The following is a 14508-nucleotide window of genomic DNA, read 5'->3' on the forward strand; positions in this document are numbered from 1 at the left end:
ACTAATACACATTCCAAGGGAACTTCGAACTAATAATCAGGATCCCTTCACATTAGATAACTTATTTCCAAGTCCAACTCCATATTTTAGCATGCAGCAAAGTATTTCTACTTTAGGTCAGACTGCTGGCTCCACAACAAATATATGGATTCATACACAGCCCGTACCTTTTTTGGAAAAACTTCAGTTAATGAAGATTCTTTGCTTTGCTGTCAGTAATATTAAAAGAAGATTCTTTCTGTAATCCACAGTACATTAAAGCAGCACGAATATAGGTGTGTGCATGGATATAGATAAAAATATAAATACACACACACACAAAAATCTCACATGTCCAGAGTGCAAGCAGGCCATTAAGAAAGGCTAGCAGATACCTGTATATTCATCATAGCAACACTAATAAAAGTGACACTAAAATGATTCATTTTTCTTGATTTTTTTGCACCGCTCTTGACAAATCCTTGCAAGTGCCAGTTTACCTAGATTGCAAAAGAACACTGAAATGGATTATACAGGATATTTTGCTGAGAGTGTTAGATTAATAAACACTATGGTAAGTATTTTCCAGGTCTAACTCTGAACCTATTAATTACATCTATCGTCATATTATGAATGATACCTAGCTGCTACAACATGGTAAAAGTCTTTGGTAAAAGAAACTAAGATTTCAGAAGCAGTTTAAATGTTATATTTTTTTAAAGGAAAAAGACTTCAGCAGATACTTCTCAAAGCAACATAGCACTAAACTTTGCATATCATATTACTGCAATAGTCTTGACAAAGACTTGGTTAATATTTGGTTCTTTTCCCCCAAAGACTGTAGCTGTATAAAACATCTCTCGACCTTGTTGACCTTTATCCATAGCATACAGGCAGATACATTATACAGAGGGGAAACAAAACCCCCCAGATCTCACCAGATTTCCAGAAAGCTGTTATGAATGGCCTATGAGACACATACTTCTAAACCAAACTACAGAAGCACTTTGCAAAATCAATCCTACTAGTCAATCCTACTACTCTGATAACTTCCGTTATCAGAGAAGTGATCATGCACATTTTATTCTCCCACAGAATGAGAAGAATCTTGAATTAAGAATCAGAATTTAAGATTATTGCCACTGTGATTATAATAATTTGATCCATAAGCAAGTTGTGATATGTAAGTTTAGGATAGGAATCAGCAATAATTCATGTAAACTTATAAACACTAATGCATGATTTACTGTAAGCTTCAAGTGCATCTGACACCACATTTGCATAAGGAGAACATAAAATATAAATTGACAGAAGGTGAGAAAATTTGAAAGTTATAGCAGCAGCAATGTCCATTATTAAAATAAAGCACAGCAAACTGAAATAAAATAAGCTTCAGCCTTAACTAGTACTCTCACAGTGTCTGCTGTTTCACTCATGAAGAGCCACTTTTTGACACAGGAAATATACATACCAACCCCTCCGTTTTCTCCTTCGCTCTTCCCTTGCAGCCTGCACCCCTCCCCCCACCCAAAAACACCCTTAGAGGTTGATGGAAGGGGAGCAGAAGGAAGTACAGATTTCTTCCATCAAAAAGCATCTGTAAAGATCATTTGGGCATAGCATGCAACAAGTACAGGATGAAAGGAGGCAATGTGCACATTAACACAAGAATACACCTGAATACGTATCAACCTCCTCCAATAACTACATTTATAAATTCATATGTCGGCAGCTATGGGACATGAGAGAAAAAAAATGACTGTATAGGGGTTTTGAGAGAAATGAGCATGGAGTGCAATAGTGCAAGTCTTGGTAACAGATGTTACATTGCAATGCAGGCACCCAACATACTTCGCCCTAACACAAAACACTCCTTAACACACCAAGTCTTACTTTTGGAAATGTCTTGTTTCGATTTTTCGGTTTTGTTTCAGTAGCACATGAAAGAGGCACATTTGAAATGAACAAAAACTCTTTTAACTAATTACAAAAATCTTTATTAATAAAATTTGATATTTTTTCCATTGTTTTTGAACTTGCAGAAGAATACATGATACATTCCGAATAGGCAGCCAGCCAGGGAAAACATGGAGAAAGAACATTTGAAATAAATAAGGTAAATGTGTAATAGCCAAATAGTTTCTTAGAAATTCTGTAAACAGATGTTAATTGTGATTGGGATCTCTCAGGAAGTACTGTGTCTTAAAATGTAAGATTTCAAGAGGTAGAATCCCAGAAAAATCAGGCTATGGTTTTCAGAAAACCAGCCCTTTTAAACATCCACATAATATTCCATATTCTTTGTATGAGCCTGCATTAATACGCTAAACAAATAAGGCTTAAAAATTAAGTGAACAGAGAAATGGAAACACTGATGATAGCAAACGTCTCCCTGTGGCTTGTAGCCATTTAATTATATTATCTTGCTGCGCAACAGCATGCATGGTTCCTCAAGGCAATAAGTCTTTAACACAATACAGTGTTCTTAACTCATATAGAGAGGAAAAATAAAACAGAGATCATCTGACACACCCTTTCTGGATACAGCACCATTGCCAATAGATGAACAACACAGAACAAAGGATGAACCTTTTCTCTGTGTACAGTTGTACCCATGTGCAAACACAGACTCTTTTGAATCAGACACATTATTGGGTAGCATCTTTTTCCTCATTATGTATTGTAACACAGCCCCTGAAGAGGTGACCATTTTATTCAACTTTGTTTAATCTGTTCCAGAAGATTACAGGAGTCTGTTTCTAGATATCTGTTTCACAGCAAGCAGGATTTGACAAAGAAGAGCTAAATTTTCATCTGTCCTGGAGCATCCTGTGACAGATGTAAGGTGACAAAAGCATGCTGCCTATGAATTTCATTCCCTCTTCCATTCCCCCAAACACATTATTTGTTCTTCACTCTGTGTTCCGAATGGTTAAATTTCAGGAAACTAAGTAATATTCATACAAAACTCAATGCATTTTATGCTGCAAAGTAATTAACAGCATAAAATCTTTTCTAAAGGACTGCTGCACGAATTTTACTACCTTGTTTGACATTATTTTTTTCAATAATGAAAATTTAGAAGCAAAACACTCATGAAACAGCAACATGTTCATTGAATCTTTTTTAAAAAACATCAAGACAGTTTTTAAAAAATAGAATAAGGAGGAAGGTTTGGGGTTCAACTCTGTTTTAATTTATGCATGTAAGAATAAGGAAAACTTTATAATGCATATACAATATAATATTGATGTCAGGAAGAAGAAAACTAGGCTCCTTGAAAGAGCTTTTTTTTTTTTTTTTTTTTGGCAAGCTGTCTCCCTCTTAAATTCTCAGTATCTTGTTCGATATCTGCACTGACATAGGTTTGGAGAACTTACAGGAAGGTCAAAGCAGTCACAGCTGAAAACGTGATAGTCCATAAAAAGGAATATATCTTTTCTTCTCCACAGCTTTTCACTGAGGTCTGAAATACTGAAAAAAAGATGCAAACTACTAAGCCACTCATTGTATTTGTGTCTGTTTCAGTACTCTGGTTCCACAAATCATAGCAGCTTTCCTGTAGCATGCAATATATTGGTTAGAGATTCTTTGCTATGGACTTGTAAATAAAAATTAAAAAACACGGGGCAAACATCACAACTGACTCTTTTTTGGTTTAACTGTACTGACATTGTCACTTTAAAATAGGAAACAATCTCCTGATATAACTTTTCAATAAATTAACCGTGCCTGTTTTGTTAAGCTTTAGAGCATCCTCGTGGTCAGCGCACTCTTACTTTGCAAATATACCACATCTGGATTGTGCCTCAGGGACAGAATGGCTAGCTAGTAACACATTATTTATGGTGGTGTCTAAGGCAGAAGCAGCACTTGATGAGTTGCACATTTCAGGTTAAGATACAGGTGCATTTTCCATTAGCCATTTTCTAACTGTCAATTAGTTACTTAATCTTAAGTACAACCTGAGATGCAAATCACAACTGAAATTATAACTACACTTTGACCTGTACTGCTCAGTATGTAATTACCAGATATACATTCACTCTTTTGCTTTGAGGAAAAGTTATGAAAAGCTATTACAGTGTCTCTTAAAATACAAATAGATTTCACTGCAAACATGAGCAAGTCACAGATCAATAATCAAAAACCTGCATATACAATTAATTATTCCACTTGAATTCAATACTTGCATAAGAAATGTAATATTCCATTCATATTCCATTCAATATCCTTGAATATTGAAATATTCAATCACTTTTGACCAACTGTATTTGAATTTGAAAATTTTTCTTTATGACACACTGTTCTTTACTTTGCACATTACATGCTTGTAACTCAAGGCTCTACTTCCTTATCTGACTAGTTCCTTCAGAGGAAAACAATGGCAATTAGAAACAGAGGTGAATTCTCAAAATTCCGAAGTGCAGCAAATACAACTATTTGGAAAAGAACAACGCATAAATGTATTCACCTATGCAGTATCAAGTCCCTGACAATAGTTTTAAGAAAGCTGATAGCACAGAGACATTTTTTTGTATCTCTCAAAAAAACTCAAACCTTAGTTCAGTGATAGCAAAGTTGAAAGGCTTTCTAATGAAAAATTGATTCCCCTGTAAAATGTTACATTTCCTTTTAAACTTCAGCAAAACATACTGAACTCCGATAATTTACCTAGTTATTTCTTCTACCAATTGTGAATACAAACTACAACAGGATATACTAAATAATTAATTTCCAGTGTTTACTTTTATTAAAAACAAGGTTTTTGCTGTGAGAACAAATAATCTCTCATTAGTAGCTTGAAAGCCTAAGATAGGATCACTGGCTTCCAGGGTCGCTACTAGCTGCTTAGCAACCTGCCCCACTTGTCTTCCCTCCTTCCTGTTGTAGAGGACTGTAGACAGAGGAGTCGGTTGGCGATAGATGAAAACTCGACGCAAGCACTCACAAAGAGCAGCGTAGGAATGATTTGGGGCACAAGCCATGAACTTCTTGTCTTGCTTTGATGCTTGGACATAACCTGCATAGTCCCAAAAAATACACAGAAACAGAGAGAAGCAATATAATGTTTTCAATTGCACTTCTAACCACTATGTCAAAATCACGGTTAGTTTCAAAAATAATAAACAATTAGCTAAAAAAGAAGGAAATATATATCAAAGAAATATTCGTTGGCATTCAAATAAACCAGTACTTTAACCAACAGAATACCAATGTACAAACTCTGCTGTATACTTTCCTAATTGGTGCTTTTTACACACAGGTATGTATAGCTAGAAACAGCATCTCTATCTAGGACGTGTCCTCCTTACAAGGTCTTCCATTTTCTCAGTAGGGATCGTAAGGCATGGATATGCATCCTGGCCCAATATTAGCAGACTAAGCAAAATAACCTTCTTCCCCTGTCACACCCCAGTTTGTAATTACATTAACACTTTCTGATTTCTGAGTCTACCTAATTTTGAACACAGACACTTCAAACTTGTCTTCTGTTTAGAACTAACTGAAACAAATATGAGCTACTCTTCAACCCACTGTAATTTCTGCTAATATTCACTGAGAAGGAAGTCTTTCTTTTTCTTTATAGACCTCAATTAAGAAATAGACTTCTTTCAAACTGATATCCTCTCACACTTTTGAGAACAGACTTGAGACACAATCTTTGCAAAGTAATCTATCATTTTTCCAAAAGGCTGTTAGCGTCACTTCCATTGAACAAGGCATGACGACAGCTATCATTGAAAGACAGCATCTCTAATAATAGCAGGTGTGCTAGAGTTCACCTTTTTCAGCCATCCTTCTCTGCCAGTACCACTATAGGGTAGCGGTCAAAATATCTTGATACCTCAGCTGTGAATTTTCAGGCCTAAAGATGAGTTTGTTTTAACAATAATCCTAAACTTCCTAAATTTGCAAATGCTTACTACTGTCCCCAACGCAGCATTTCCGTTCAAATCTCTAACACCACTTGACGGTTTTCATTGGTAAACAATTTGTAAATATATAGCTAGATGATCAATTGACAGAATTGCTCCACTGGGAAACATCAGATTAGCCAGGAAAATTTTTGAAGTTCAAGTTCCTTAATTTAATTCATATATCTAAACACTAGTACAGAAAAGAAAAGTTGTGTTTAAATACAGTCCTCCAGGTAAAGAGGCCTTTGAGCCAGGGACTTGTATTTAAATAGGATTTCCCACACATAAAATCATATATATATATATTTAATAAATCTAAAAAACACGACTGTCCTTCTATTTTTCTGGTCTATAGACCACAATTTTCAGGTCCATGTTAGCAGCAGGGAACGTATAGCAAAACATACCCAGACCGATGAGTAGTCGGTGAAAGACAGATGCTCTTTCAATAAACTGTGGTAAGAAGGGACAAGATCAAGCATTGCTCCTTCAACCAGCAGCAAATCGTTAGAAGCTACCTGTAAGCAGCCAAAGGTCCATCCAAAACCAATCACTTTTTTCAAGTGAAAGTTGTCAGGATAGATATATGGAACAAAACACTTGGTCCCAAATAATAATTTTTCAGTCATCTTTGTACTGCTTGTCAAAAACTAATCCCAAAAGTACAAACAGAGAAACAGGGAAACAGGGTTAACTAGTATTGTTTTGGCCAATATAATGAACATTGTAGGTTTTGAAAAATTAGCTTTTTAATTTAGAAAATACATTTCTATTACTCACTTTTGTAACTCATTTTTATTACTAGCTCTAGCAAAGTGTTTCTAAATTTGGTTGTAGATAAATGAGCTAATGATGTGCACCACCTCTGGCAAATAGAAGGTGAACTAGGTTAATATTGAAGTTTACACTTCTGTACAATACTGTAAAACGATAGCACATTTAGGAGAAAGAAGTGGAGGAACAACATTTGTTTTATCACCGTTAAGTACAAAAAGCTCAGAGATAAGAATTTCCTTCCTGTTAATTTCAAATAATAAAAACACATTCTTAAAACTATACTACAAAGTCAGCATAGAAACTTGAACCTAATAAATTAGAAAAAAGACTTAGTTCTTGTCTTACATTTTTTCCACAGAATTATGAAATTTGGAATAGGTAAGTAAAGATCAAATTAAAAAAAAAAAATCACCTCTCTGTTAGAGAACCTCGTTAAGATACCTCCAGCTTAATTTGACCTTAAGTTAAAATAACAGGTTGTAAAAAGATAACTTATATACAAAACAGAACAAATAGCAAAAATAAAAACAGAACAAAACCAATTATGTGTTATGGCAACCTTCGCAAGCTCTATAAAACAGCCAACAATTTCCTGTTCATTTTGGGTGCAGATTAACTAGTGTTGGTGCAGTCAACCAATTTTATTTGGGGGAGGGAGACAATAAATTGTCACACTCATGGTATTATTAAAGATGAGTCCAAAGAGCATCCAGAGAACAGGAAGAGTATAGTTGTCACAGTGGAAGTATATTCTGCGTTTGATTCATGTCATGAAGACTTATTTATCAGTCTTTTAATTGATACAACACTGGGCTATGTGGACCATTCTGCTTGATCTGATATGGCCATTCTTATCCTTGTGTATCCATATTTTTCAAAGTCAGTCAAAAAAGTCAAAAAAGTCAAAAAAGTCAAAAAAGTCAAAAAAGTCAAAAAAGTCAAAAAAGTCAAAAAAGTCAAAAAAGTCAAAAAAGTCAAAAAAGTCAAAAAAGTCAAAAAAGTCAAAAAAGTCAAAAAAGTCAAAAAAGTCAAAAAAGTCAAAAAAGTCAAAAAAGTCAAAAAAGTCAAAAAAGTCAAAAAAGTCAAAAAAGTCAAAAAAGTCAAAAAAGTCAAAAAAGTCAAAAAAGTCAAAAAAGTCAAAAAAGTCAAAAAAGTCAAAAAAGTCAAAAAAGTCAAAAAAGTCAAAAAAGTCAAAAAAGTCAAAAAAGTCAAAAAAGTCAAAAAAGTCAAAAAAGTCAAAAAAGTCAAAAAAGTCAAAAAAGTCAAAAAAGTCAAAAAAGTCAAAAAAGTCAAAAAAGTCTTTCCACATTTTTCTGCTTCTGAGCCTCAGGATTCTGCTACCAACAGCAGCGAAAAACAAATTCCCAGGCCTCACTGCAAGAACAGACCAATAACTAGGAGCTCTTCACAATCATATATTCTGCTTTCCTGCCAGTCTGACTTCAGAACAGAGACTTCCTGGGGCAGAGGTGGCATCATTATGCTCTTAACTGATTTTTCCTTCTTTGTTTTGTTTTGTTTTTTAATCCACAAAAAATTTTCCTGCCCAAAAAGTTTTGTGGCAGAGGGTTCCATAGCTTAACTACACACGTATGAGGCACCTCTTTTAGTTTCTCTTCAACCTATTATGTACTAGGATCATTTCATACTTCTAGCTCCTATAGCAGAAGAGACAGGGAACAATCATTTCCAGTTCTTCAGGCTTGCCACCCGGGTAAATCAGGTAGGAAAATTCTAAAAGTTGCTTATCAAAGTACCTTATCATAAGCATTAAACACCTAGACCTGTCACCAGTGAACTGCTACTGTTTTCCTGATTATTTCTGTGCAAGTGTTTAGGTGCTGACTGTGCTCTTAAAAATCTTCAAATAGCTGACTTATCTAAGGAACTCTCCATTTTATTGTGCAGGACTATACTTGAATCCTGTATGTAGTCTGAAAAGACTTATTTTCCTTATAAACATCCTTTATCTCTCATGTTCTAATATTTCCAAAAATTAAACTAGCATTCTGTTATCAACAGAGTTATAGTACCTTTCAATTCAAATTTAATTACATGGATTATCAACAGAAGCCAAACTAAGAGTAATCAAGCAGAAAAGTCTCAGACAGAGAAGTGTGACACAAAAGTTAACTTCATACCTAAAGCATTAAAAGTTGCAATGTGTTCCCACATGTTATCTGGTTGGTCAGCGTGAGGCTGCCAGAGAAGAGCATCAACATCATGCCTCAGACAGAAGCAAGGCATTTCTTTGGGATCCACAACAACTGAGAAAAGATACTGGTTGCTTCCAAGATTAATCTGAAAACAAAAAGAAATAGAAAATACTGACTGAAAGCATACATAGCAGGTTCTGTCACGTGCTGTCAAAATTGCAGCTTCTTTTTCAACTGCTTAAGATTTGTTAGTTGATAAAACATTAGAATGCATTATGCTACATCACTGTGACCAACAGTTCAATAGGTAACTAATATATCCCAAATATGCAATTTAGTTTCTTGGCATAACATTTAGGGAAACATTACTAATGTAAGGCCTGTTCAGCCTGGAGAAGAGAAGATTGAGAGGGGATCTCATCAACGTGTACAAGTATCTGAAGGGGGAGTGTCAAGAGGATGAGGCCAGCCTCTTCTCCGTGGTGCCCAGCAACAGGACAAGAGGCAATGGGCAGAAACTGAACCACAGGAAGTTCCATCTGAACCTGAGAAAAAACTTCTTCACTGTGAGGGTGACAGAGCATTGGAACAGGTTGCCCAGAGGGGTGGTGGAGTCTCCTTCGCTGGAGATATTCAAAACCCGTCTGGATGTGATCCTGGGCAATATGCTCTAGGTGACCCTGCTTGAGCAGGGAGGTTGGACGAGATGATCTCCAGAGGTCCCTTCCAACCTAAACGATTCTGTGATTCTGTGATTACGTCCATTACACAGACAAATGGGGATATGGGGTTTGCTTACCAACGGTTATCTAGGATAGAGGATCCTAACCTACAAGTTACATTTTTGTTAGAAAAAGATTCTCTCAGTTTAAATAATCATAAGTGTTTCTCTTTTTCTGTAGTGCTAACAGGGAAGAAAATATTGTCCCCCTACAGAAAAAGTTGGGAAGCATGGGGACATGGTCTAGTTAGTATACTTAAATTACGAAATTTCAATATTTTTCTTTACTCACAATGTAATAATTACACTGAATTTCAGATCAGCACTCTATTCACTGGACATATCTAGATGACCAAAAACAGTCAATAGCCACCTGTATTCAATTTATCACATGAGAACAGCAAGACAGTAGCAAGACACTGCTATCTTGCAGTGTAAGAATAAGCAATAAAACAGTATATCTGTATATTGAGTCTGTTAATGAAGTTCCTCTAAAGGAAGTGAATACTGATGGTCGTATGACCAGAAAACGCTCAAAGAGGAAACAGGAATCTGTTCCTGAGCACAAAAAAAGAGTGCTCAGGAATTGTTTGTACTCAGATCAGATCTAAATTTACCAGATAAACAACTACATTTGCACTATTCTTTATACCCAGAAACTAAATCTATAACAGCAACCTCTGGTATTATGCCCTAATATACGTAGTACAATGTGTTACTTCTCTATGTGGGTTTCAGACATTGACATTTATAGACTTATAAGTTTCAAACAATTGTCACAGCACTCTTTTTATATGCTATCATTGTATAAATATAAAAGGATGGGGTCTGTCTTGAAGATCTTAATTTAATCTCAACATGAGATCAGAACCAATAGTTATTGAGATCCAGAGATTTATTTACTCGAGGTTATGCAGTCTGTGGCAGAACTAAGAAAATTATTTCAGATGATTAAGTCTAATGTCTCAACTCCAAAACAGCCTTTATTACTAGTACTTCCTGTGCTACTCTTCAGGAGGCAGACACACTCTTCACTTGCAGTAATGGCTATGAAAGAAGTGACGTAATCCTCCCATTAGGGCCAGCTGCAATCAAGAAATGAGCATTACTAATATTCAAGCACCTAAGAGGCAAAAGCCTGGTAAAGATGATGTCAAGAGCTCCATGAATAAGCTGCCTTATGGAAACTAAGTCAGGAAGCAGGAGGAAGCTACTGTATTGTTACAGTATGATGAGCAAAATGCAGAGTACAAATGCAAAATCCTAGTCCGTTAAACTCTAACATCTGACAAATGCAGAAAATCAGCAGGAGAGAGAACACTGACAGAGGCATGTGGAGCAGACATCTCTGAGAGGCACATAAAGAGGTAGAATAAGGGAGAACACGACTTGAGAAAGGGAATGAGTCTGTACTTCTCATATATTACCTCTTTATTGTGGTCTTTGCAGTACGGGACTAGATGTTAAAAATCAGTCCTAAGAAAAGGATCAAAAAAGTCAGAATAGCCTTCTGAGCCCAGAGGCAGCAAGAAAAAAAACCTGAAAGTCGTCACAGGAAAACCTTTATTGATCAGCACTAAAAAAAGTGTTAAAAAATTAATGCATTTTTTCAATATATTTGCAAATAATTTGTTCTAGCTACCGCTTATGTACAAATATTCAGAAGAGAAATATATGCAAGAGCATCATTCTGTAATTCGATTAAGCATTTACAGTGATTCTTCATGTGTCTACTTTGTAGGGATCTATTACAGTTTTTAGGACAAGCTATGCAACTCAGTTTGTCACTCATTCTCCCAACTCCCAGGTAACAAAAGCAAGTTGTTCTTGGAGCAGAAATGTGTGACATGCCTCCAACATTACTATAGGTCAGACGTAAGCATGATATAGCTCACAGAATGGCATGCAGTTTTAGTTAACAGAGGTCATTCTGACACCCACTGAGAAGGCAGCCTCATGCTTCTGTACTGTGCATGAGTAAGGGGAAAGAAGTGTTACACGTCAGCTAGGAGAAAATAAAGTGAAGCTCTTTCGCCGTGTTTTCGTAACCACCTATCAACCAGAAATGCCTCCTCCTACAAATCTCAAGTTCTTGCTGGAATTACCTACTGAAATTAGCTACTCGGATACCTCGGTGTACCTAGTGCATTGCTCATTTTCTCCTTGCTCCACAGTTTCTGAGCGTACTCTCTTCCATCTAAAAACAAGCAGTCCCTCTTCCGGTAAACCATTCCAATTTTACAAAACAAGATGCCTGGGTTTTCCCTATGCAAGCACTCAGAAACCCTTCATACTTCAGACCTCTTTCAGCATTCATCCAACCACTGACTTTTGTGCAATTCGGTCATCCATACCCGTCACTGGTTTTAACAGGATGCTTTACATAGAACTTAAGTATATGGCAGTATGCAAATTAATTGAAATAATATAGAGAGCAAATTTCATATTGTAAATGCTACTGCCAGCACTGCCGAAAACTAGGTAGTGTTTTAACTAGTCCATACTTCAACTGGCAAAGCTTCTCCCCTTGGCAGCAAAACTCAGTGCAGTCTATCTTTCATCTCATCATCATTAACTCACCTTAAAGATTGGGTAAAAAGCTAATAATTCTCTATAGGAGAAGCTGAATTACTGTGTTTGAGCTAGATAAGACGAATGACAACTTTATCACTCACAAGAACAGGATAGTACAGCAATATATTTGGCAAAGACTGCTAGCTGTCGATCGAATTTATTTCAGCTAGATCACTGCCTTTGAAATACATTAGAAAACGTCAAGGAAAATTTATATCCTTGAATTATAATTCAAGGTGGGAAATGTTTTTATTTAAATATTTCATGATCTTAAATTCAATAGGATTCAGGACGTTTCAAAGTCCTCTCCAACTTAAGAGCAAAAAGACATATACAACAGTATATTTATGACAATGCTTCACTTTAAAAGGTGAAAAGCTGTGTTGGCTGTACCTCTGAAGGCATTCTGATAGCTGCTGAATTGCTAACAAAAAAAAAATTTGACAAAAAAACCCTAAATCAGCATGAAAATATATTGCTGTAAGCTGAAAAAACACCGAAACACTCATGTTCCTACGTCCTCCAAGGCGGGGGAAAACTCCAAAAACACACACAAAAAAAAAACCTCCCCAGAATCACAGAACAGACTGAGGTTGGAAGGTAACTCAAGGAAAGTTACGTAGTCCAACCTCCCTGCTCAAAACAGGATATACATGCATTAACATTTCTCACCTACAGTTTTTCTCCTTTCACTCTAACGCTTTTGGATTATTTTTATTCTAGTCATTTTTAAGAGCTCTTTACAGTCACTAGACTATACGACCTACTAGAGAGCCCTATACTCCAGATACATCTACCAGCAGGAGGTTAGACAAGTTATTCAGGTCTTTCTCCAGACTAGTCTTGACAACCTCCAAGGACAGAGGCTGCACAACCTTGCTAAGCAACCTGTCCACACTACAATCATGGCATGAAAGTTATTTCTTATACTCAGTCTGAACCTCCCGTTTCAGCTTATTCCCACTTTCTCTTGTCTTTTCTCAATGTGTCACTGAACAGCTGGGCTCCATCTTTTTGATGAACTCCTTGTAGGTACTGGAAAGTTATCAGGTCCCCACTAAGCCCCCAAGCGTGTTTAAGCCTTAATGATGGAATGAAAGAAAATCACACTTCCTCTACATAAAGAGGAGATAAGCAAGCTAGTGGGAGCCGACTTAATAGCTCATTGTTACCAAAAGGAAGATATCTCAACCTTGTAGTTTCCCAGTTAATAAAAGTGCACACCAGATCAGTGTAAACAAAAGGAAGGACAGGACTATGTATAGCTGGGAGAAGGATCCCAGGATTCCCATTTTCATTGAAAAGATATTAACACTGCTCAGGAGCTTGTGATGCCAAACATTAAAATGGTCAGTACTTCATTGAACTGAGTTGCTGTAAAACGCTCTCCTTCCCATCTTGCCCCAGATTTTATCTTTTGATAAATCTTACCTATCATGCTGTATCCACAAAATGGAAGACTTTCTTGATGAAGCATGCTAGCATTTGAAATGAGCATATATAAATATATATTATTTTCCTTCTAGTTTATATATTTGGTCTTTTTATATTTGAAAGGCAGGCTCTACCAATTCATAAGAATTCTGAAATAAAAAGCAATTACATTTGACTAGGACTGATTAAATGCCAAAGGCTAAAAATTTTATCTGTCTTCCCAACTGATGGCATGTTTTCAACGACTAGAAATAAGATTACTTTTATAACAGACAAAAAATGAAATCAAGAAAAAAAATTTATTCTGAGGAGAAAAAAAAGCAATGAAGATGACACTATAAATTCTTTCATTGCAATTAAATAACCCTTTGAATCCACCTAAGTTAAGACTATTGTTCTGGAATTTTCCAGCAAAACTTTCATGAAAAAAATGCAAAATGTGAGGTGAAAAAAAAATTATTTTGAAGAATTTCTTTAAATTCTAAAATTGTCCAAATATTTTGAGGGGAAGACTTTGCCCGGTTTACTTTACGAAACGAGTTCAAAAGGATCAATTGAATTTCTTCAGTTTTATAAATAAAAAAGTTTGAGATTTCACTTCAACCTAGTTTAGCATTTCTAGAAATTCTGGTGAATCCTTTCTCACTCAGCTCAAGTTCAGAATCAGTTCAGAACCTAGTTCAGTTCAAGTTCTCTTATGTGAACAGAAACATGTTATTTAAAAGAGAATTTTTGCATTCACAATAATTAAATATTGCTTATTTTCCAAATAAATCAACTTTTGGAATTAGTTATCATGAAAGAGAGTAAAATGCAAACTAGTTTTCAAAGATATTGAGCTTGTTGTGATTTTGCAAGCGAAAATAAAAAGCTTATGACACATACGAGACCGCGGTACTTTCTACACTCTGAAATATAACAAAATAGCAAGCACTTATCTCTTCAA

At 35.8% G+C, this 14508-nt stretch overlaps 1 protein-coding gene across 2 annotated transcripts in view; it reads right to left on the minus strand.

Moving 5' to 3' along the window:
• Positions 1 to 1957: 1957 nt before the first annotated feature.
• Positions 1958 to 14508, minus strand: part of NUDCD1 (NudC domain containing 1) — a 51885-nt gene continuing 39334 nt past the window's right edge. For both annotated transcript variants that reach the window (XM_068933133.1, XM_009667674.2), the window contains exons 9-10: positions 8819 to 8978; positions 1958 to 5002 (exon numbers count right to left, since the gene is read on the minus strand). In XM_068933133.1, coding sequence (XP_068789234.1) covers positions 4710 to 5002; positions 8819 to 8978 — 453 coding nt within the window. In that variant the 3' untranslated portion in view covers positions 1958 to 4709. The remainder of the gene's footprint in view (positions 5003 to 8818; positions 8979 to 14508) is intronic.

Source organism: Struthio camelus, chromosome 2 (genome assembly GCF_040807025.1).
Source record: "Struthio camelus isolate bStrCam1 chromosome 2, bStrCam1.hap1, whole genome shotgun sequence".
NCBI classification, from domain to species: Eukaryota; Metazoa; Chordata; class Aves; order Struthioniformes; family Struthionidae; genus Struthio; species Struthio camelus.